The sequence below is a fragment of the Fukomys damarensis genome, unplaced genomic scaffold, assembly GCF_012274545.1.
Source record: "Fukomys damarensis isolate Sample0158 unplaced genomic scaffold, DMR_v1.0_HiC HiC_scaffold_44, whole genome shotgun sequence".
Classification (NCBI taxonomy): domain Eukaryota; kingdom Metazoa; phylum Chordata; class Mammalia; order Rodentia; family Bathyergidae; genus Fukomys; species Fukomys damarensis.
Genome location: NW_022900956.1, coordinates 58,472 through 83,537, shown reverse-complemented (window position 1 = coordinate 83,537; position 25,066 = coordinate 58,472). Strand labels below are relative to the sequence as shown.

The following is a 25,066-nucleotide window of genomic DNA, read 5'->3' as shown; positions in this document are numbered from 1 at the left end:
GGTGGAGCCTAATCCTCGTTTCCCCCGCGGAGAAGTCCCACTGGGGAAAAGTTGATGCAAACTAGGCAAAAGTATTAATTGTGCAATACGGTCTCCGGGGGATATCGAGGAGATTCCCCTAGGCGAGGAGCACAATATTTGAATTACTCCCTCATAATCACTATCAATAACTCCAGGATGGACAATGAGGCCCTGTAAAGTTGTGGACGATCTACCCAAAATTAGTCCCATGGTTCCTTCTGGAAGGGGGCCATTAGCATCAGATGGAATAGGCTGACATCCCATTAAGGGAGTTAATATCGCTCTGGAGGTGGCACAGAAGTCCAGTCCCGCCGAACCTGGAGTGGCTCTCCTTGGCTTGTCGGCGGTCTCAGGGATATTCCCCTGCTCTGGAACGCCCCATACATTTGCGGGCCCTGGGGACAAGGGCCCTTCTGCCCGTTTTTTGGCAGCTCACCCGCATTCCTTGATATGACCTTTCCTTTAATATCTTTTACAGATCTGCACTCATTAGCCCAATGTCTCCCTTTGCCACACTTTGGGCAAATGTCAGGTACCTTCCTCGGGGAATTCATTCTATTGGATTGCTTACATTGCCTTCTGATATGACCCTTGCGGCCGCAATTGAAGCAGGTGACGTCGTGCGATCTCTGCGCGGCAAGCACTGCTGCTGCTATGCCTGAGTTGGTTAGTGGGCCACCTATTTCCCTACACGCTTTCATCCATGCATTTAATCCCTTCCCTTTCCAAGGGATAATTGCATTCCTGCACTCCTTAGTACACTGTTCAAAAATCAACTGTTCCACCAGGGGCATGGCTGCTTCTGCATCCCCGAAAATCCTGCCTGCCGCTTCCATCATTCGGGCTACAAAGTCTGAGAATGGTTCCGTGGGTCCCTGAATCACTTTAGTTAAGTTCCCTGAGACTTCCCCCTTATTCGGGAGGCTCTTCCAAGCCTTAACTGCAAGCTTGTTTATTTGCTCATACACCTGAACTGGGAACGCTGTCTGATTAACGCTCCATTGCCCCTGCCCTGTCAACATATCATAATCCCAATGGGGCTGTCCCTGCAATGCATTATTCCTCGCCTGCACTGTGCAGGCATCTTGAAAAATAGATTTCCAATCTAGATATTGTCCCATAGAAAGGCAAGCCCTTACGGTACTATACCAATCCGTGGGTGTCATGGCCATGTAAGCTAATCTGTCGACTTGGGCCTGGGTAAAGGAAGCATTTATCCCATAAGTCCTCACGGACTCAGCTAAGTCTTTTAATTGCTGATGCTTCAATGGTTCATAATATCTTTGTTGATTTGCGTCCTCAAAAACAGGAAACGCCTGCAAAATCTTCTCTATCTCCCTGGGTTTACAAAAAGAAATCCCTTGTCCCCGCGGCTTCATTCTTATCTCCCCATCGGGGGGGCCAATCAGCAGGGGCGCAGAGGGCTGGACGGCAGCCGGCGCATAAGGCCCCAGCCTTTCAATTTTCCCTTTTCTTTTCGCTCTCCTCCTTACTACTTCCTCTTTTTCGGGCGGCTCCCCTGAGGACTCCGACGAGGTCTCGGAGTCCTCCGAGGAGCCCCCGAGTTACTTTCCTTTTCTACTAACGTTAAACTTTTTAATTCATCTAGGGCAGGATAGAGGCCCATTGAGGCCTCAATAGGGCCGGAAATTTGGCTCCCTTCTTCTTGAGCTCCCGTTGTTCTCCGTTTTTGTCTAGACTTACTTCTTTCTTCACTCTCCCTTTCTGATACACTGTCTTGATGCTCCCTGAACAATTTTTGTCCCTCTCGCACCTTGTCATTGCAACGCTTATCCTCCAAACAGGCCCTAATCATTTTCCACACTGGTAAAACCCCCGGTCTTAAGGTATTCCTATCTTTCTCTCGCTGGAGGTCTTTTCCTAATTTTTCCCAGGATGGGATCGTGAGTGACCCGGTACCGCTGAACCAGGGCACCGCTCGATCCACTTCCTTTAAAAACCTCCTTAAAACCTGCTCCGATATTTTTAACTCCCTTTCCTTCAACAGGCTTTGTAAAGCATAAACCAGGGATTGTGAAGTAGAATTCCCCATTTCTCCCTTATCTATGAAAGTGGACGACCGACAAAGTTAAACCTGTTGGAGTAAACAAATTAAAACACCCGCCCACACCAGACAGCGTACCTCTCGGAAAGTTGGTGGATCCTCCCCTCCTGCTGCTCAGTTCTGAATCCTCCTGAAGTCAGGGGTCTCCGCTGATGCCGGCAATGATGGTCATCGCTTCCCGGGTTTCGGCACCACTTGTCAAGCGCACCTCGCCAGCAAGGAGCACGCAACACTCAGGATTCTTCTGAAGCACGCTTTATTGGAGGTTCTTCTGCATTCTTCAAGATGGCGGAAAGACCCCGAGCCGGACGCGAGCCTGCCTTTTATAGCCTCTCGGGTGACGTGGCCCATTTCTATTGGTCAATGCCAGCCTGCGTCATTCTGACGAGCCAAGCGCCTCCTCTGCGCAGGCGCGAACCGCCGTCACCGGCGGACTCACATCCGGGATTCATGCAGGGCATGAAGAGCCCGGAAACAATGGCACGTGACAGACTATATCGTCAGTGTACATCCATTTAGCTATAAATGTCTCCAGTTTATCATTTTTATGGCTGAGTAATACTCCATCTTATAAAAGGACCACATCTTCTTTACCCAGTCTCCAGTGAGATTCCACCTCACCCCAGAAAGAATGGCTGCTATTTGCTCATGTGTGACTTATTTCACTTAAGAGTATGACCTCAATATTCATGCGTTTTTGTGTGAATGACTGTAATTTCTCATTCTTTATGGCTGAGTAGTATTCCATTTTATAGGAAAACCACATCTTCTTTATCCGGTCTCCAACTGATGGGCAATTAGGCTGTTTCCAAGCTTTAGCTACTACAAACTGTGCCACTATAAACATGGGTGCGCATATATCACTGTGGTATGATTCTTTGAGGTATCTCCATATTGATTTTCATGTCAATGTAAATTAGGAATAAAAGGGCTAAAGGTGTAGGGGAAGTGGGAAGGGTAGGGGAAAGGAAATAATGGAAAAGAAAAATATGATAAAATGAAAAAATGGAAACAAAGTTTTTGTAAATAGGGAAGGGTGGAGGGGATGAAGGGAGGGCAGGGGTATGGGGAAAAAACAAAAACCAAGACCTGTCATGTAAAGGTACAAGATCCCAAAGATGAATGTAACTGTACTGTATACCTAAAAAGTACCAATAAACTCAATGAAAGAGCGGGGGGAGGGAGAGAGAAAGGAATGTCCGCTTTCAAAAAATCAACCAGTAGCAAATGCTGGCAGGGTTGTGGGGAGAAAGGAACCCTTCTCCATTGTTGGTGGCAGTGCGGACTGGTGCAACCACTGGGGGAATCAATATGGAGATACCTTAAATAACTAGGACTACAAGTCCCGTTTAACCCAGTTATTCTCCTGCTGGGTATCTTCCCAAAAGAATTAAAAGAATCATACCACAGTGATATATGCTCACCCATGTTTATAGTGGCAGAATTTGTAATAGCTAAAGCTTGGAAACAGCCCAATTGCCCATCAACTGGAGTATCATGTTCTTTTTAATCAGTAGATCCTTATAGTATAACTTGAAATCTAAGTGTTTGATATCCCCTGTTTTTTTCTTCTTGCTTTGGGTCTCTTCTGGTTCAATACAAAATTTAGTGTTGCTGTTTTTAGTTCTGTGAAGAATGCTGTTGGTATTTTAATAGGACTGCCTGAAATCTATGTATCATTTTTCATAACATGGGCATTTTGAGAACACTGGGTCTTCCTATCCAAGTATAAGGCTATCTTTTCATTTACTGATGTCCTCCCCAATTTCCTTTTCTAGTTTTCATTATACAAACCTTTCATTTTCTTGGCTAGATTAATTTCTAGGTTTTGAGCTTTTGAACTTATTGTGAATTGTTTTCTTGATTTCTTTCTCAATGTGTTCATTTCTGACGCAGAGAAGCACCACTGATTTTTGTGTGTTAATTTTGTAACCTGCTTCTTTGCCAAATTTATTTATTAGCTTTAGGTACCTCTTGGTAGAATTTTGGGGGTCTCCATGCCATCTGTGAACAATGCAGGTTTGACTTCTTCCTTTTCTATAGCTATCCAATTTATTTTTTCTTTCTTGATTGACTTGGCTAGTGTTTTGAGTAGTATTTTGAACAGGAGTGGACATGCTTGTCTTGTTCCTGATTTTAGAGGGAAATTTTTAGCTTTCCCTCCATCTAGTATGGGCACTAGGGCTGACATCAGTAACTTTTATGCAGCTGAGCTAAGGTTCTTCTATGCCTCTCTTCTGCAGAGGTTTTCTGTGGGGGATATTGGCTTTTGTCAAAGGCCGTTTTTATGTCTATTGAGATGATCATGTGTTTACTGTTTTTGATTCTGTTTATTTTATGTGTTAAGTTTATTACTTTCTGTATATTTAGCCATTGTTGCAGCCTGGGAATGAATCTAACCTTGCCATGATGTATGATCTTTTTAATGATTTGTTGCATACTATTTACCAATATCTTCTTGAGGTTTTTCAGTCTGTGTTCATTATAGAAATTGCCCTGTAGTTTTTTTTCATTAAGTCTTTATCTGATATTGCTATCAAGATAATGCTAATTTATTGGAAGTGTTTCTTCCTTTTTGCTTCCTGTTCTTGCAGCATTATACTCAGTGGGATTAGAAGTCTTGATTCCATAAGGGGGAATGATTGTACAAGGAGGTACAACAAAGATTCGATTGAACTGGATCAAAGACTTCACCCTGATTATCAGGCCTGAGTCAACAAGGAGCTATGTTGTTAGGTGTGGGGATTGTCCAGACTGTGAAGGAGAAGTTGGGCCCTATTGGAGTGTATGAGCTCGCTTAAAGTGTCTAGTTATCACCATCCCAGTTATTCAGGTCAGTGGATGTCTTAGCTACTTTCTCATCACTGAAACACAAAACCCAACTCTCATAAATTATCAGCCACTCCAAAAAAGAAATGGCATTGCAGAGAGGAACAGTGGAAGAAAACCTGCTCAAATCATTGCTACCGGAGACAGAGAGAGAGAAGGTGGGAGGTGGGAATGTGGTGTATTCTTCATGGTGATGCTGCCAGTACCCATTACTAATCAGGCTCCATTTCCTAACACAAGTCAGGTGCAGCACTCTCATGATTTCGCCACCATCTAAAATCCCCACCGCTAAACACATGAGACTTCTAGGGGTCACTGCAGATGTAAACCATAACAAAAGGAAACTATGATACTCAATCCAGGATGGATTACAAAAGTCCCAGAAGTTTCATGAATGATGGTGTCACCCCACCAGACCAAGAACCAAGACCTACTCAGGTGCTTTCTGAAGACCAAAGGAATACAGAATGATAGTAGAAGTTAGTTACAAAGACTAGCAACAACCTCCAGTTACAGAAATAAGGATTATAATTGCCATTAGTATTTCCTTTTTATTTTGCTAATATTTTGTGCACATAGCACATCTATTAAGTGAGTATTTTTGTTTTCTTTCTCTGTATCATAATGTTCATTGGTTCTGAAGCATTGTTAAATGTGCATGATAACACTTAAATTAATGAATATCAGGAGAGGAGTAAGGGCCACCCAGAGAAAACCTATGTCTTCTATTCTGGGATGGAGTTAGTGTGCTTTCATGAGAGTTTAACAATATTAGGTGTAATTAAGAACTTTCTACTGTATTTGCAGATTAAGTATTTAAGGATACATGTTTGGTTATCTCATTTACAAAGGGTGAATTGTGATCATTAATTGTGACATTAGGTGATTATAATACAGAGTAGAGACATTTCTGAGTCACTCCTATAAAAATGGTCCATGTCTGCTTAATTTCTTTTCATGTACCTCAGTTCAGAAATGTTTGCGAAGGATTTGGCTTATATTTGGCAAAATTTTGCTTCCCCTCATGAACTCCACATTTGGTGCTAAACAGGACCAGGGCCATATTTTTTTTATCTATAGGTTGATAATTTGCTTTCTGTCTATAATTTCATCAACCTGCATTAAATATATTTAATTAAGACCCTAAATTAGTATAATTTTGTTTAATGTGCAACAGTAAGTCAGTATGTTTTTGTGTTTACAGTGGGATCATGGCACCTGGCCTCAATGCCATTCGGGGACCCCTAGGTGCAGGAAAATCTTTGTGAGTATAAAAGAGAGTATGGGTGCATCTTCTTTGTACAGTTTCAGTAGCCTTTAAAGATTATCGTTACATGAGTAGGGATAGCTGTGCATGTCTGGTCTGGCCCTGGGTGTTGTGAATAATGTTCAGTTAGATGAGCTGTGATGAGACCATAAAGCCTTACTGGTCAGGTTTACTACTAGGACATTATAAAGTGACTGCTTTTCTGGGCCAGGGATGTAGCTCAGTGGCAGTACATCTGCTTGGCAAGCTCAAGGTCCTGAGTTTGATCCCTGGAATCAGGAAAAAAAAAAGTGATTATTTTCAACAGCTAGTATTATGAACAGTGGAGTGTGAAAATATGTGGATAATAGCTGAAGTGTGAATATGTAACAGAAGTTTTAGGTAAGGTCATGAGTCTTACATAAAAGAGCACGTTGGAACCTCCAAGTTCACACAGCAGGAGGATCATTTGGGGGATCTGTGCCAGATAAACCAATGATAACATATTTTTTAAACTCTGGAAGGCTTTCATGTAGCAGATAATGGATGTGTATATTTAGTTAGACCATAGAATTTCTTGACTAGAATATTTTGCAACTTGTGCAGAAAATGTGAGAGAGATGGCCTGTGTTTTAGGGACAGAAACCTTACAACATTTATGTTCTTTTTCAGGTTGTTAGATGTCTTAGCTGCAAGAAAACATCCAGAAAAATTGTCTGGAGATGTTTTGATAAATGGGGAACCTCAGCCTGCCAATTTCAAATGTTATTCAGGATATGTAGCAGAAGTAAGTATTAGTGGGTTTGCATTTTTTTAATTTCCTCATTGTTATATAGGCAAGTGTCTTGGCTTATACCTGCCAATCGATTATAAAACATTCATATAGAACTAAGTAGCCTTTCAGTAATTGTTTCTTTCTTCATTGTCTTCTTCCTCTTCCTCTACTTCTTCTTCCTCTTCTTCTTCTTCCTCTTCTTCCTCCTCTTCCTCTTCTTCCTCCTCTTCTTCCTTCTCCTCCTCCTCTTCCTCTTCTTCTTCCTCTTCCTCTTCTTCCTCTTCTTCCTCCTCCTCCTCCTCTTCTTCTTCTTCCTCTTCCTCCTCCTCCTCTTCCTCTTCTTCCTCTTCCTCTTCCTCCTTTTCCTCTTCCTCCTTCTCCTTCTTCTTACCTTGTGCTTGCGAGGAAGGCGGCAGAACCACTGAGCTAAATCCCTGGTCCTGCCTTTCATCAATTGTACATTAGCTTTAGTGTAGTATTAAATGAAAATGCAGAGCGTTTACAGAATATGACTCTTGTCGGGCAGTGGTATCAATTCTAGCTGGTACATCTATTCCAAATGAGCCTAGTGCTGTGCTTTCTTTACTTTTCTCCTTCCCTTGAAGCTGCCTTTGGCAATCATTGTAAAAAGAAGTCTAAAAGTGTTTGCTACTAGTCATCATGAGATAAGATAAAAGAAATAAAAATAAGGAAAGAGACACAGAAATCAGGATTTTAAAATTATGCTTAAAATATAAAATTATACCTTTAAGAAAATCTGCAGCAAGACATACTTTTTTTCCCTGCTTTTGCAGTCCACCCCAACTTGTGTTTCTCCCTTTCATCCTTACTCAAATAGTGTTAAATTCCTAAAGGTCCTTTTATAGTAGCTTATGAATTCCAGGGCACTAGACCCGTTCCTTTCATGTGCAAGTTGCCTTTTCCTTCAGGCCTAAAAACAACCACCTTTGTAATGGGACATCTCAACTTCAAACACTTGCACTGTAACCTGATGGACAGTAAAAATATACATCATAGGGCCAACGATTTAGTTGTGTTTCCACCACCTGCCTCACAAGCACAAGGTTTCGAGTTCAATCTGTGGGACCCACGCAAAAAAATTCACATCATAATTCACCTACGTTAAACACACCCCATTAAATGCGCCCTACTTCAGCTTGTAGCCTGTTTCACTTCTTAGAGTGTGTGCACCCCCTTTGTGGGAATAGCCACAATCTGTAATCAGACGTATTCATGTCTCTTTCTAACGTGTGCTAACAGTTCCTTTTCTTCAAAGGAGTTAACAAACCACAAATTTATTTTAAGAAGGCATGACAATGATAATTACCTGTGTGCTCCTTGGATGTGCAAATGTGGGGTAAAGAATTATTCCAGTGGGTTCTGCAGCTGTCTGTACATGTAGTTACTCTAATTTGTAGAATTAAATGGCCACATTAGAGAGAGCTTTACTTTGGGTGTGCTATGTTCTTGGATTAAGTTACATGTTCTAGAGTGATAGATGGGTTTAGAAAAGACTCAGTTTTCTCACTAACATACCATTTGTCTGAAGGATGAAGGCATCATGGGCACGCTGACAGTGAGAGAAAATTTACAGTTCTCAGCAGCTCTTCGGCTTCCAACGACCATGACACAACATGAAAAAAATGAGAGGATGAATGATGTCATTGAAGAGTTAGGTCTGGATAAAGTGGCAGATTCCAAGGTACTGGGAATAAAAACAGAAACATCATAGCCACATAATAAGACAACCCTGTGTGAAAAATATGACCTCAATCACTAGCTTTCTATGTTTGTGGTGAAAGTGGCTGCTTTCTGTTATGAGAAGAGCATCACTTACATCATAAGGAGGTTTAAATCAAGCTGGCACATTAATTTAAGGATGGTTGAATCCTTGGGGTGGAGCAAGGTCTAGGAAGGAAACGTTCCTCATGTAACCTTTTCCATAAGATCCTCACCTTGTCTCATTGTTCTGGATCATTTTATAACTTTGCACTAACTTTTCTACTTGTGTTTTTCTCTTTTCAAACTTAGAAATTCTTTGTTCTCTCTCTTATATCAGGGAAATTTGTTCTGTTGCTTTTCAAAGGTTTAGTTCTGTAATTGGTAAATAAAGAGAACCAAAGATTTTTGCTTAGTACATTATACTTGCTATAGTTCTCTAATTGTATTTTTCTGACTTTTCCCTCCTTTAAATTTGTTTCTCTCTTTCCTACCTACTTCTCTCCTTTCTTCCCTTTTTCTACCAGTACTTTTTTGCAGACTCTTTGGTGTCTGGCTTGCTTCCTGATTTTAGAGATATAATTGTGGCAAAAGTAAAAAAGAAGAAAAAAGAGGACAAAGAAACTCCTTATTTTGGCAGAATCATAAGGGCAAATCAGAAGGATGAGTGGCCTCTCCAGTTGATAATTCTCTATACAAGAAATCCTGAGCAGATACTGGGATTTTAGGTGAAAATGAGCTGTTCAGATGACAGTGGCTGTGATTTAACCCCCTGTGGCATCCCCTTCTCACAGCCCATGATGAACCAGGGTTTTGCTGTTGCTTCCCATGATCCTTTGTGAACAGTTTTTGTTTGAAAGAAAAACCCTGCAATGACTCCATTAACCACTTAGTTTCTTATTATGAATGATTTGTTTTTCCTCTCTCTCACTTTGTTTATTTTACTTGATTTTGTCTTTCCTACAAGGTACTTCCTTTACCCTGTTTTTAGGTATTTATTGTTCTATATCACTCTCTGAGAATTCCAGGGTAAACATTGAAAAAATTATTGACTTTCATAGAATTCATATAATGAAATTGGTTGAAATAATTATAATTTTTTACTTTTCAGGGTATTGTAAATATAAAATAACATAAAATCAGAGAAAATAACTCAATCATTTCATTGATAATAGAGTAGGAAACTAACTCGATTTCTCCATTTTTAATATTGTATTCATGATACCTCAACATTTTTTACTGACGTAATTTTTTAAAAATTATGTAATGTTTTATCCTGAATACATATTATGGATCTGTAAAAGTAACAGTCCCACTTATCAACTAGCAAGAAGACCATATTCATTAAGTCCATATTCATTCACATGCCCCAAACTGTCTCCAAATGTCTTCTAGTTCAACTGTTAACAGGAACCCATTGAGAGCCATGAGGAGCAAGTGATTATAATGGCTTTGGAGATTCTTAATTACAGTTCGCGCCTCGTGCCTTCCCCAGAACTTCCCGTTCCCTCTCATCACTGAAAATGTCACTCACTGGTGAAAAGACTGAGACAGGTGCACTGTGGAATACCCCACCTTCTACATTTGTCTAAAAAGTTCCTTAAAAAGTCCTGTGATGAATTGCAGTGTAGGCATGTTCAGTTGGGAAAGAGCTATGGAAATTAAAAAGCTGCTAATATTGTCTGGTTGAAGGTGAGCTTGCCTTGCTCCAAGTCCATTCTCTTTACATACTTTTGCTGGAAACAGAAGAGAGGTATGTTGGTAGAAGACTACTATGATTTTATAGGTACCTCCCCTTTTGCTGTCTTGTTTTTATCTCATCCATCCATCCATCCATCCATCCATCCATCCATCCATCCATCCATGATATTGGGAATTAAACCGAGGGCCTTCACACTGATCTGCATCCCAGCCCCCTTTTAACTTTCTATTTATTTTGAGACAAGTTCTTCCAAAGTTGCTAGGGCTGGGCAAGGACTTCTCCTCCCACCTCAACCTCCCCGAGCACTGGAACTATAAAAGAGGATGCCACGATGTCTGGCTTTTACCACCTGATTTAGACTCTGGTTTCACAGTTTTTGCATACCCGTTAGTACTGTAACTTACTGCCTTAAAAATAAATATTTGACTTATTATGGTGCCTCTAGAAGTATAAAAAATATCAATTTCATATCTGACTTCAACCATTCAGCAGTTCTAACTTGACTCTGAGTTTGCTCATCTCATTAAGCAGAATCTCCTTTCATCTCTCAGATGTCCTCTTATTAGCTTTCAGAATAATAAATGTAAAATAGAGTGTCTTGTATGGGCCTAGCAAAAAATTTTTCACCATATGTTAGTGACCATGGTCATTCCTGTTGCGAATGTTTTGTCTTAGGTTGGAACTGAACTTATCCATGGTGTGTCTAAAGCAGAAAGCAAAAAGACAAGGATAGCCATGGAGCTAATCACACACTCTTCCATCTTGTTCCTGGATGAGCCCACTAATGCTTTAGATCCAAGCACAGCACATGCTGTCTTTTCACTCCTGAAAAAGTAACTGCTATGGGAACTGTTCTTTTATTTATTTAATACCTGAGCGACTTCTGTGTACCAGATGTTCTCACAGAGGATGCAACAGTGAAACAGCAGAATTTCTTCCCTTCTTGTTAGGGGGAAACAGTCAAATAACACAGCAGTGCTATCAAGAAAGATGAAAGAGAGGCACAGGCAGGGTAGCCATGGTGGTGGTGAGGTTGATTTGAATAACAGGAGGGTCAGAGGGGACCTCGACTGTGGTATATGGGCTGCAGGCAGGGGACTGAGACCAGGCTGGATCCAGGAGGAGAGAGCTCTATCTAGGTGGAAGGAACAGTCAGTGTCCCTGGGGCCAAGCCAGCCTGCTGTGCGTTCGACATCAGAGAGGCCTGAGGGACAGAACCCAGTGAGTAAGAGGAGTGCAGCTTGGCTAAGGCTCTGTCATAACAAAATTCCAGAGTTGGTGGCTTAAAAATAGAAATTAATTTTTGTACAGCTCCAGAGGCTGGAAATCTGAGATCGTGGTGTCCATGGGGTTGTTCTTCTGACTCCTCTGTCATTGCCTTGAAGATGACCCTCTTCACCCTCTGTGTGTGTCTGTGCCCTCATCTCCTCTCAATGGACCCTATTTGCCTACTTAATGACCTGGTTTGGCCTTATTTGCTTGAAGCCTACTGAGTTATCATTACTTCTAGACCCATAGAAGACAAACCTAAAAAACACACACGGATGAGTGTGTTAGTATGTATATATGATTATGGAAATATATTGACAATAAGTGCACTTTATATGTGTGTTTTTCTGTATGCACATAGGTATAACATATGCATACATTTACACTGTTTGTGTGTGGTCATTATCTACCTACTGCCTCACAGTGCACTCCATCCTCTCCATTAGAGAGAAACACATATTTGCATCTATAATGACTGTAGTTCCACTTAGCATCATTCTATGAAATACCTATGAGTTCATAGTAATATTTCTGATTAAAATCTAACAGTTCAGTGTTTAGTCTTTGGGTTTTCCCAGTTTGCAACTGACTTTAGTCAGTGAGCACATGGTTCCCATTATAAGAATACATTTGCCAACCTGTGCAGCCAAGGAATTCAATGCTTTTTAAAGAAACTTAGCTACTAAAATGCACATGTTATTGAAATAATTGACCTTCTGGCCTGACCCTATTAGAGACAACACCCTTAGATGTATATTTAGCCTCTGTTAAATGCTTTTCAAATGCTTAAATTGAAGTGATTCCCTTCATAAAAGATTATAATTATAATTTTGCAAAGGAAACTTGGGTGTTGTTTCTTCTATTCTTAAGTATAAACTACTGCTAAGAAGCAGTTTAGCCACATTTCTACTATGAAATTAAACTACAGACTGAATCTCACTCTTGTCTAATATAACTATGACATCTTAATGTGTCTTGACCTATTAATCTTATCCTTCAAAGGAATAAAATAAAAATAATATCCAAATTGCCTTACAACAGGATTTGTGAAAACTGAAGTGACATTATCTCTCAAGAATGTAGCCAAGACATTGTAAGTGTTAGTAATGTTGTTTTCATGAGGTTGAGTAATCATAAGGCAGAAGAAAATTTAGGATTGAGCAGGTGATTATTGATTTAATATTCAGTTCACATAACACAAATGTGGTGTGGTTGATACAATCTGGAATCCTCATATGTGCCATAGAGTTCAGTGTCTTGAAAGACTGTTCAAGAATCTGCATTTTAAAAAGGTTTGTACACTAAACTTGCTGGAAGATAAGCTAGGTAGTACTGTTGAAGACACTGGCATAAGAGAAGACTTTATGAACAAATCCTCAGTAGCATGGAAACTAGCACAAATAATAAACAACTGGGATTTCATCTTTTTAAAAAGCTTCTGTACTGCAAGAAAAACCACCAACAGAGCTAAGAGACAACCTACATTGTGAGTAAAAAAATTTACCAGCTGCTCCTCAGACAAAGGTCTCCTATCTAGAATATATAAAGAACTCAAAAAATCAGGCCCTCCAAATATAAAGATCCAATTCAAAAATGGGCATGTGAAATGAACAGACACTTCTCAGATGAAGAAGTAAAAGCAGAAAATAAATGTATGGGAAGATGCTCAACATCACTGGTCATTTGAGAGATGCAGATGAAAACAACATTGAGATTCCACCTCACCCAGAAAGAATGGCTGCTATCAAGAAATCAACCAATAACAAATGCTGGTGGGAGTGTGGGGAGATAGGAACCCTTCTCCATTGTTGGTGGGAGTGCAGACTGGTACATCCACTGTGGAAATCAATATGGAGATACCTCAAACAACTAGGATAAGAAGTCCCATTTAACCCAGCTGTTGCTCTGCTGGGTACCTTCCCAACAGAATTAAAAGAATCATACCACAGTGATATATGCTCACCCACATTTGTAGTGGCACAGTTTGTAATAGCTAGCTTGGAAATAGCCCAATTGCACATCAGTTGGAGCCTGGGTAAAGACGATGTGTTTTTTTTAATAAAATGGAGTACTACTCAGCCATAAAGAATGAGAAACTAGAGACATTTATAGGTAAGTGGATGCACATTGTCGCCATACTCTTAAGTGAAATTAATAGGACCCACATGTGTAAATACTGTATAGTTTCTCTGGTGTGATAAACTAAATGTGTAAATAAGAATCAAAATGTATAATTGATATTTTATAAAAGGTAGAAAGGGTCTAAAAGTATTGGGCAAATGGGAGGGGTAGGGGAAAGGTAAATAGGGAAGACAAAAAAATAAGAGAAAAGAAAAAACTGGAAATGCAGTCTTTGTAAATAGGGAAGGGTGGAGAGGGAAAGGGAGACTAGGAGAATGGAGAAAAAATTAAAAACAAGATATGTCATGTACAGGTACAAGATAGCAATGACAAATGTAACTGTAATTTGTATCTAAAATGTACCAATAAAGATTCAGTTTGTTAAAAAATAATAAAATAATACAAAGATTTCTAGTGGAGTCTATACTGTTAATGCATCATCTTTTAGGAAACCCTTACCTTTTTCATAAAAGCATTAAAGTTAGCATGAGTTAATTATATGAGGTACAATGAGATATTTGTAAGAGAAAATTAAATTGAACAGGGATGAAATAGTCTAAAATCAGGAACATTTTATCAGGAAATGCAGAGTTCAAATGTGTAATGATTGGTTGTTTTCTGTTCTTTAACATAGGCTGTCTAGGCAGGGGCGAACAATCATCTTCTCCATTCGTCAGCCTCAGTATTCTGTCTTTAAGATGTTTGATAGCCTCACCTTATTGGCTGCAGGGAATCTAATGTTCCACGGTCCTGCGCAGATGACTATGGAGCAACTTTTCTTCAGCAGGTATGGTCGAGTTCTGTGTACTGTAGATCCCGCAAGCAAAGAATCCTGGAAGAGAGCGGAGGAGGTCAGCAGGGTGCAGTTTGATTTTCCGTATATGAACATCAGGCTCTACTGCTCTAAAACATCTTTTGACAGTTAGGTACCAAAACTTTTCTTCCTTTCACAGCACTTGTTGCTGGTTTAGGTCCCTTCCCATTTCCTGTCTTATTTGAGTATGCATGTATGTTTGTGTCTGTCTGAGTTATCTCCTGGGCCTGTGTTTGTGTGGCTTCCCAGATGTGGTGACATTTTCTTGAGAGTTTAGTAATTAATTTGTTGGACACAAGGCCAGTTATTTTGTCACATAAACATTTTTGGGGGGGTGGATACTGAGGATTGAAGGCAGAGCTTGCATATTGAGCTACATCGTAACTATGTTAAACTTTATTTTAAGACAGTGTGTCTCACTAACTCACAAAGTTGCCCAGTCTTGGCTCAAACTTGCCATTCTCCTGCATCCTTAAGCTCTTTTTAATGTGCCAACATTTCTGCATTGCTTCTTTCTATTTTAGATTGAGTTAGGTGGGGTTTTTTTCCCTCATTGAGTTTATTGGTACATTTTACGTATACAGTACAGTTACATCCATCATTTGGATCTTGTACCTTTACATGACAGGTCTTGGTTCTCATTTTTTTCCCTTGCCCCTGCCCTCCCTTTACCCCCTTCTACCCTCCCCATTTACAAACAATTTATTTCCACTTTTTCACTTTCTCATTTTTTTTCTTTTCCCTTATTACCTTTCCCTTGCCCTTCTAGGTGGTTTTGTTTTTAATGGTACATGCCCACTGTTTCACTTTTGAGATAGTTTAATATGATTATAGATACTTTCCCAGAACTGAATATAATTTAAATATTTATTAGCCATCTTCCTAATATGCCTTTGGTTAATCTATTTCTTTTAAAAATAAGTAAACATACTGTGTATGAACCTGGGAGACTCCACGGGAGTTGAATTTAGCTGATTTCAGGCCAAGATGAGATGACCACACCAAACGAAGCTGAGGTCTGAGTTCAGGTGTGCTGTGTTGGTCACATTCTCTGCAGAAGACTGCTGTGGGTGTTTCTTGTGTATCTGGAGTTATGATAGCCTGAGAAATAAAAATTAGCCCTCTGAGTGTCGTAGGTGGGGAAGTGATCACTACTGGCGCACGTACTGCTGTTCTAGTGTTTGCTAGGGGAACTCAGAGAGTACATACACTCTGGCACTCATATTTTTCTTGATATATATGACACAGAGAGTCACTGAACTAGGAAAGGATAAATGAGTCAGGAGAGAAGAGAAAGGATTTAGAAGAAGGACAAGTTTTTAGATTCTGTGTTCACATGCCTTACCTCTCCTTCCCTCTGATATGAGTCCTATTTATATCCAAGGACGTCAGCTTTGTCTTCTTGGCTTCACTTCTCTTTTCTTTAGGTTACAAATGTGAGCCCTACAACAATCCTGCAGAATTCTTCCTGGATGTCATCAGTGGGGTCTTCACTGCTAAGGAATCAGATCGAGAGGAGGAAGAACACCAATGTATGTGAGTCTGTATGACTCATGGAGTTTTACTTATAGAGGCTGAGATTTAGCACTTTATAGCTCATCTAAAGAAGACTTTGTGAAGTCATATGAATGCTGCCTTTCTTCCTTTCCCTCTCTCTGACTCTCTCTCTTTCTTTTTTCATTGAACATAGGTCCCATGGGTGCTAGGTAAGCCTTCTGTCACTGAGCTATCCCCCTGCACTTAAAAAATTTTTTTTATTATAATACAGGGTCCAGGCTGGCCTCCAACTTGCAGTGCTCTTGCCTGAGTGTCTCCTGGTTACCAGCATGTCATAACTGTACCGCAATATGTAGATTAATGTAATGCTCTGATAGCAATCAACAGATACACTTTTTTCAATGAGTGCTGCTGGTGGTTTTGATTTCACTTATAAATAAGCATTTATAAAGAAGTACTATTCCCGCTAAGGGACATTTCCATGGAAATAAATATTCTCCACTGGTTTTATGGAAAATGTATTGAAACCACTTAGCTGCATCCTCAGTGTCTGTCCCTCCTTTCCTTCCTTCCTTTCTTTCTTGATTTCTTTCTCTCTCTCTCCTTTTTTTCTTTCTCTTTTTAATTCTTCTTTCTTTTCTTTCTTTCCTTTTTATATAGGGTCTTACTAAGTTGCCCAAGCTGTGTTCCTGCTTCAGCCTCTAAGAGTGCTTAACCCTATATTATTTTTTTAAATAACAAACTTGATCTTTTAGGCTTTGCACAAAGAAAAATTCATGGACTTGAGTTTCATATTAAGAATTATACAGCTGTACAATAATATGTCTATTTTAAGAACTGGTATTGAAGTGAGAAAATGTCAACTGATTTTCTGTATCCATAAGATTATGGCACTGGTATTATGTGACTTTTTAGTGTGAATAGCCATGATGAAGCTATTCATTTTTATTCTCAAGGTGTAGACTTGAGGTGTAATAAAAGAAAGGAGTCACAGTGAAATGTATTCAGTCATTTCTTGTCTGTTTCCTTTCTTTGTCTACTTTTATTATGAAGATGAGAACATTAAAGAGTTTTCCAGGACAGTTGAGTCAATCACAGAAAACTTAGCTGAGTTCTATGCCAACTCCCCCTTCTGCAGAGATACAAAAGCTAAACTAGATCAATTCTCAACTGGTCAGAAGAGGAGCTTAGCCTTCCAGGAGTTCACCTGTGCCGCATCCTTTTGTCACCAACTCAGGTGGATTACCTGGCGTTCATTTAAAAATTTCCTGGGTGATCTCCAGACCTCTGTGACTCAGGTAAGCTGGAAGATTTTTTTCACTGTGCTTAAAATTTGTACGTGGGGAAAATTTGATTCTGATTTATTCTTCAGATTTGTTTATTTTGTACCCATCCTGTCATGTATTTATCATCTTCATTCCATCTAGGATATAGAAAGACTCAGTGAAATAAGAAAACACACTTAAGTTTTTAATTCTTGAATGCTTCAGAATATTTTATACAAACTGTGAAGGGTAACCTAAGTAGAAATTTAATTTGGCATTGAAATCTGTAAACAAAAGGAAGCATCACTTAAAGTGTGTTTTTCTAACACTTTCATTCAGTAATTTGTTGCACAAATTCACTACAAGGTCACATGTTGCACTTTGGGAACTCTAATAGAATAGTGGACACAATGAGCGTTCATGGAACTGATTTTCTTATGAGGACATAAAATTATAATTGAATAGAGATAAAGAAAGTATACCTAGTGGCAGAAAGAACTTTGTAGAAAGTCAGAGCAGAGAAGGGGTGCAGAAGTGGGATGGTGAGGGAAGGAGATCAGGAGAAGAGGTTTGCGACTGAAGTCAGGCAGTGCAGGAGCCCAGTGGCCCTGAGTGACCTGAGGGAGGGTGGGCTGTGCGCTGCCTGAGAGAGAAGTCTGCGTGCCACGTGCTGTTCCTGTCACTGCTTTTTTCTGTGTTTAGAGATCTGAATATTTGGAAACCATATATCCTTCAAAGAGTTTGCAGTTTTTAACAGGTAGTAACCGAAGTTAGCAGTCTCTTCACCAAGATGATATAATATGATGTGCTTTTTGCTGGTTCTGGGGAGACTGGTGATTATAATATTTTAGGGTTTTTCTCTTATCCATAATCCTGATACCACATAAACACTGGTTCTCTCAGGTCATTTTTTCATGATTTAGAAGAAAATCAATTTAGCTGGTTGTTCTTGAGTTGCTGTTTTATTATCAATCAGTGAGATTCTATGAATATTAAATGATTGCACGTTTTGGCCCTAATGAAACGTTAGAGAATACAGTCACTTCTGTGTCCTGTGAGTTAAATGTCCTATCAGTTTTTTCTTTTAGAGTAGATGACATCATTTGGAAACAAGTTTAATGAGGTATTTATATATAGCCAGGTGTATCTGGTTATATATAACCTGGTTATCTGGTGTTGAACACTGAAATGATGCAAGGTCTTGGTTCTCATTTTTCCCCTTGCCCTTCACCCCCTCCTCCCTTCCCTATTTACAAATATTTTTTCATTTTCTCATTTTTTTCTTTTCCCTTATTTCCTTTCCCCTCCCCTTCCCACTTTCCCCACACCTTTAGCCGCCAGGTGTATCTGGTTATATATAACCTGGTTATCTGGTGTTGAACACTGAAATGATGCAAGGTCTTGGTTCTCATTTTTCCCCTTGCCCTTCACCCCCTCCTCCCTTCCCTATTTACAAATATTTTTTCATTTTCTCATTTTTTTCTTTTCCCTTATTTCCTTTCCCCTCCCCTTCCCACTTTCCCCACACCTTTAGCCCCTTTCTTCCTATTTCACATTGTCCATTATATCATTAGGATCTTATGTACTATTATAGCTTATTCACACCAGAGAAGCTATTCAGTATTTATACGTGTGTGATTTATTTATTTCACTTAGGAGAATATCCTCAATATGTATTCATTTTCCTATGAATGAATCTAATTTCTCATTCTTTTTGGCTGAGTAATATTCCACTTTATAGAAAAACACCACGTTTGGAGGACATAATAGTCACATTCCTTGTGGGGAGTTGTTACATGTACACAACACAACTGAATTCCTTTTCAGTTCCTTTCCCTCCCCGCTCCTCCCTTACTCCTTCTGCAGACTCCCTTCCCATCTGAAAAAGGTCAATGTCCCCACTTCCTATCATCTGTCTTCTATTATTCTATTGATTCATATTTTGGGATTCTCCTGTAAGAGAAACCATGTGATATTTAAGCTGTGTGTCTGATTTATTTCACTGAACACTGTGGTCTCAAGGTTCGTCCATTGTCTTTCAAAAGACTCAAGTTTATCCTTCTATGGCAGACTAGTATTCTGTCATATACAAGATCACATTTTCTTTTTTCTTAACTGAGTTTATTGGTACATTCTAGGTATACAGTACAGTTACATTCATCATTGGGATCTTGTACCTTTACATGACAGTTCTTGGTTCTCATTTCTTCCCCTTGTCCCTGCCCTCCCTTCACCTCCTCCTCCCCTCCCCATTTACAAACACTTTATTTCCATTTTTTCATTTTCTCACATTTTTTCCCTTATTACCTTTCCCCTACAAAACATCACATTTTCTTTACCCATACATATGTTGGTGGACATAGAGGCCACTTCCAAGATTTAGTTATTATGAATTGTGCTACTATAGATATGAGTATGTATGCATTACTGTAATGTGATGTTTTTACTACGTTTAGAATCTTTCAAGGACTTTTTGCATAAGGGATTTTTCTTGTTTGCTCAAAAAGTGGTTTGTATGTGGCTGATCCAAGACAAGTATTTGGTGGTTCTGGGCATGGTATAGTTAGAACACACCTGCTTATATACATCAGGACCGTGTATGGTTCACTGCCAGGCTTCCTTATGCTGCAAACATCGGGGGCACGTTCAGCCTCCATGTTGCTCCAGTGAGCTCATTTCCACAGAAGGAATCCCAGAAATGGCCAGAGAAGCTCCAGTCTCTAGAGAAAATGCAGGACTTTGTATCTACCTGAACTTGGCCTGGTCATGCTTGTTCAGGTTTAGAAATACTGGAGCAGTAGTATAATAGTGAGGAAAATTTTTTATAAATTTTTGTAAGTATGCTGAGTTTTGTTGGTCTTTTCTTCAGGCTGCCAATCCTGCTATTTTATTGTGAATATAGTAATAACTGATATGTAAGGAAGTGAACAAAGGTACACGGTGATGAAATTTTATTTATGGATACGAAACTTTTAATTTCATATATATATATATTAGATATTGTAAAAATATCATTCTGATCTCCTCTCTCTACTACTAAGACTGATAAAAACTATTCTTATCTCATATTTTAACACAAATAGATGTCTAGGCCTCTGTCATTGGGCCATTGACTACTGCTTCTTGGGATAGGTTCTTCATTTTGTGGGTTTATTACTTCTCTGTTTCTGTATATGGAGCTGTTGAAGTATTTATCTTCTTGCTAATAAATCTTATATCTGTTTTCTTACTGCTTTTTTATTTGAACTTGTTATATATTTCAGTGTTTTAGCATTGACTATTTACTAATAATTGTATTTGGAAGATCTAGTTATGTATCTGTTGTAAGTAGAGCATTATTTATTTAATGTGGGAAGGGTTTTTTTTCATCACTTAGCAGACATAATAGTTGGTCACAAGGAGAGTCCTTTCTATTAGCATATTAACCATTTAACTCTGGATTCGTTTTATTAATGATAACCACAAATATCCCACAGAATACACCATCAGAAATATTGGCTAAACATCTTTGAACAGTAACATATTTGGAGAGTTTTTTTTTAATCCCCTTTCAACTGCTTTTTTTTTTTTTAATCAAAAGAGGACTGAGACCAGATGCCCAATGCTGAGCGGTATGCTTTCTTCCATAGTGAAATGTTCAGTTTGCCTCAGTGTTTCTTTCATAACAGAGTGACTGACACATTTGCACCTTTTAAAAGCAGGACTTTTTTATGAAATTCATTGTTTTGCCAATATATCTGAAAACTGACTGAAATAGTTCAAGAACTTGAAACCCATATAAAGCATCCTGTTGATCATAGTGGCATCATTGGCATATCATGACTTAGATCTCGTGTCCTTCCAAAGTTCCATGTGTTCAGCAGCGGGGATTGCAGAGAAAGTGATTGGATGGTAGGGTTGACTGACCTGAGGCCAGATCAGACTGATTAGTAGCAGGACACTGGGGTCATGACCCTGAAGAATGCACCTCCCTCCCTGCTGCCTCTGCTCTCCCTCTGCTTCCTGTCCACCATAACATGGTCATCTTTCTTCCACCCAGGCCCTTCCACCACATAGTTTCTGCCTTGAATCCAGCTAACTCTGGACTGAAACCTCGAAAAACCATGAGCCAAAATACACCTCTTCTTCTTTAAGTTGTGAGTGTTAGGAGAGAGCAACCAGGGCATGGGATATGGTATCGTGTTTGAATGGAAAAGAAACAAAGGGTGGGGAGTGTCTAGTTTGATGAATATAGTAAAATATTTTACTGTGTAATAAGTACAGGCTATTGCACACATGTGCATGCTGCATATTGATAAAGCTGTAAGCATTTATTTTAGAAAACTGGTCTGCGGAAGTGAAGTGTATGTTCTAAGTATAGTGTGAAAATACTATATACTATATACAGGGTGATAAAATCCCTCTTGTATTACTATTTGAGTAGCAGGGGGATTTTTTAGGGTTATCTCATGAGTGGAACATTTACATTAGATCCTTTATAGACTGTGGTTTTCCCAAACTTGTCTTTACAGATCATTATTCTGTTTTGCTATTGTGCCTTTACTTCGTGCCAAAACTGTCCTTGACAAATTACTTCACACCCCTCACACTGTTATAGTATTGAGATTTTTCAATTGCAGTATTTCCAAGATATATGGTAGGATACTTTTATTTTTAGATTATCATCTCTCATATTTTATATGTAATCCCTGCGTAACTCTAAGTAGAATTCCTCCATTATATTACATCATAAAGTAATCTGAAGCCTTTCCTAGTTGATAGTCTTTGAGGCTTTTATTCTAGAAATAGAAGAGATCTTTGTCCAATCTCCCTGGGAGACATCCACACAGACTGAGCAGGTGAAGGATGCAAAGTACTGGCCGCTCAGGGGGCCTTGTGGCCCACAGGCCTCACTGGTTGAGGCTGATGGAGAAGCAGTGACAGAGAGGAGTAAAGGCAGCTCTTTAGCATTCTAGGGAGGGCCGGCTGGAAGATTTGGTTAAAATGACAATTCATTTTTCTAATCAAGTGGGGACTTACCAGAGAGTGGATACTGGCATGCAGTTCACCCATAACATCTTGTTGTGGAAAATGCCATTGTGTGTTCAAAAATTGCATGACTCATTCAGTTTTTGGTACTGGGGAACAATCCCAGACTCTTCTACATGGTAAGCGAGCACTCTACCTCTGAGCTATTTCACAGCCTTAAATTCTGTTTAAGTTCATCTTCTCTTTGCTTTAACCTCTCGAAGTATAAAACTGTGCATGTTCACTGGCATAGAGGCTGAGGTGTCAGTTCAAGACACAACTCGGTAACACAGATTTAATTTTGTTCCTACAAGGACTTCTCCAGGTGCCTACATTGTCCTTTTATACCTTGTGGAGTTCATGAGCGCAGTACCCCAATCTGTGCCCTGAACTGGCAGTGCCTGGGGGACATTGGGAGGAACTTTAACTTTTCTAGTCATCTCCTCTGTTGTCCTCTCAGTTCCTCAAACAGTTCATACATTTTCACTTTAATGTAGGGGATAGTTCAATAAAGTATACTTTATATTCTCCAAGGAGATTTGGCCAGCCCATTGAAGTGTTTAATTCAGTGGAAAATCTCTATCTCTATCTATCCTAATAGTAAATAATGTGTAAAAGTTTTACTTTTACTTGAAACTCTTTCTATTTTTCTTTTTCTTTTTGGAAAGATCATTGCCACAATTATAGAGGGATTGCTTATAGGTGTCTTTTTCCTTGGGATAAAAAACGATTGTACTGCAATCCAGAGTAGGTAAGTAATTTTATCTCTTGATTTCAGGAAATGCTGTCACCTTGTCCAAGCTTATTGATATATGTTAAGAATTTGAGTGTATGACAAATACAGTATAATTGTCACTGTATTGTTGTGGGACAAGTTGAAGCATGATAAGTGAATCATGGGTTTACTGTCTGTGTCACTCTTGTATGTGTATGTACGTATGTATGTAGTATTAAATCACACACAACACATTTTCCAAGTCAACCATTATCAGTGTACAGTTCTGTAGTACCAAGTGCATTCACATTGTGCAGCTGTGAGCACCACCCTACTCCACAACTGCTTTTTATCTTGCTCAGAAGAATTTCCATGTCCAGTAAAACAGTAATTTGCCCAAACAAATCTGTAGAACTCCTAATTAATTCAACTCTCCTTTCTGTCTCTGAATATGACTACTCCAGCAACCTTGTACACACAGAGCTAAAGAATATTGGGTCTGTGTGTGTGTGTGTGTGTGTGTGTGTGTGTGTGTGTGTATGAGTTGTGTTGTGTCGGAGAGGGTTGGCTTATTTCCCTAAGCATAATGTTCTCAAGGTCCACCCAAGTTTTAATTTATCTTTAAATTATATTCCTTCTTGAAGCTCAGTTATAGTTCACTGTTTAGAAATTTAGCCATCAGCAGGCCAAGAGACAGGTGGCTGTGTCTACGTGAAAATCAAAGAAGACATGATGTTTTTCCTTTGTTTTCTGAATCATTAGATATAGGTAAATTTCATAAAAGCTTGTGGTCCAGACTTCAGTTGAAGTGAACATGATGTCCCCTGAGCATGTTGATAAGGTCTAGGGTCTGTCCAAATCCAAACCATGGCTGAAGGTTTGGAAAAACTTCAAAGTCTCAAAATAAACTGGGAAACATCTACCCAACTAAGAACCTAGAAAGGAAATACAACACGTGTTCCTTGTTTAAAAAATACAGTAACTTAGATTAACTAAAGGGTATTCCTTGAATGACTCAATTCCAGGTCATGGAGAGGGTGTAAATTACTGTCTGCTTCTACTCTGCCCTTTGATTTCCTTCCTTCTCCATTTCCCCCAGAACAGTTCTCCTTTCATTTCTTTCTTTTTTGATCAAGTGAGTATTACATTATTTCTGGAAAATGTCCTGTGAGTAGAAAAACTGACATAAGGGTGTTTAAGAACTGTGGGGCTTTTTATTTCTGCTCTACCCTGACAGAGCCTGGATGTTCTATGTTTTGATAGTCTCACTTTGTTTTAACTACGAGTCTGCAATTCAGCTCTTTCTGCGGGAGAAGAAGCTCTTCATGTGAGTAGGGCTCTGTTCTGGGAAGGGCATCAGAGCATGTTGGGCAAAATGGTTCATCCAGAATATGGCTAAGAATGTCATGTTGTGCACTCCCAGTGTTTTCCATGTTCCTCTGTTTAGTTTAAAAATATGAACTGTAAATATCACTCACAACATAAGATTTTAAAATTTCTATGGGACTTGTCAATATTTGTTGAGAAAACATAACCATGGACAGGGGAGATAATCAAGAATATATGGGGGGCCTAATTCTAAGGTAAAAATAATGTCATGTTCAAAGCATGGTCAGCAAATCTAAATACATAGAAAGCAGTAATAAAGGGGTTGAAAAATCTTTGGTTAAATTTGAAGAGTTTGGCAGAGATTAAGTGGTGAATTGATCATCAACTTGAAGTTGGAAAGTAAAGATGACAAAGAATGTGACCAAGTTAAACCTGAGGTGGGTAGAGAAGTGGAAAGAGCCAAATGGCAGCTTTACAGTAAAGAGAAGGATGATTTTATTCTGGGGGGTTTTCAAAATTGTAAGAGATTTGCCCATAGTTATGTGCCAAAGAAAGGAATAATCGGAGAGGGACGAAATAGTAGTGGTGGAGTTAGAACTAGGAGAGAAAGACATCAGGAAGAGGAAAGGTTAAGATTTGGTGGCTGACAGTACTGTGTAGGTTAGAGGTGTAATAACTAAAAGAAGCCTTTA

General features: G+C 39.3%; 1 protein-coding gene across 1 annotated transcript in view; it reads left to right on the top strand.

Moving 5' to 3' along the window:
• Positions 1-25,066, top strand: part of LOC104875802 (broad substrate specificity ATP-binding cassette transporter ABCG2) — a gene marked incomplete at its 3' end in the record, with an annotated part of 91,175 nt that overhangs the window by 11,894 nt on the left and 54,215 nt on the right. Inside the window, exons 2-11 of the mRNA XM_033760581.1 lie at positions 6,120-6,179; positions 6,834-6,948; positions 8,486-8,638; positions 11,033-11,190; positions 14,382-14,539; positions 15,989-16,093; positions 17,112-17,356; positions 22,999-23,081; positions 24,283-24,372; positions 24,724-24,811. Coding sequence (XP_033616472.1) covers positions 6,120-6,179; positions 6,834-6,948; positions 8,486-8,638; positions 11,033-11,190; positions 14,382-14,539; positions 15,989-16,093; positions 17,112-17,356; positions 22,999-23,081; positions 24,283-24,372; positions 24,724-24,811 — 1,255 coding nt within the window. The remainder of the gene's footprint in view (positions 1-6,119; positions 6,180-6,833; positions 6,949-8,485; positions 8,639-11,032; positions 11,191-14,381; positions 14,540-15,988; positions 16,094-17,111; positions 17,357-22,998; positions 23,082-24,282; positions 24,373-24,723; positions 24,812-25,066) is intronic.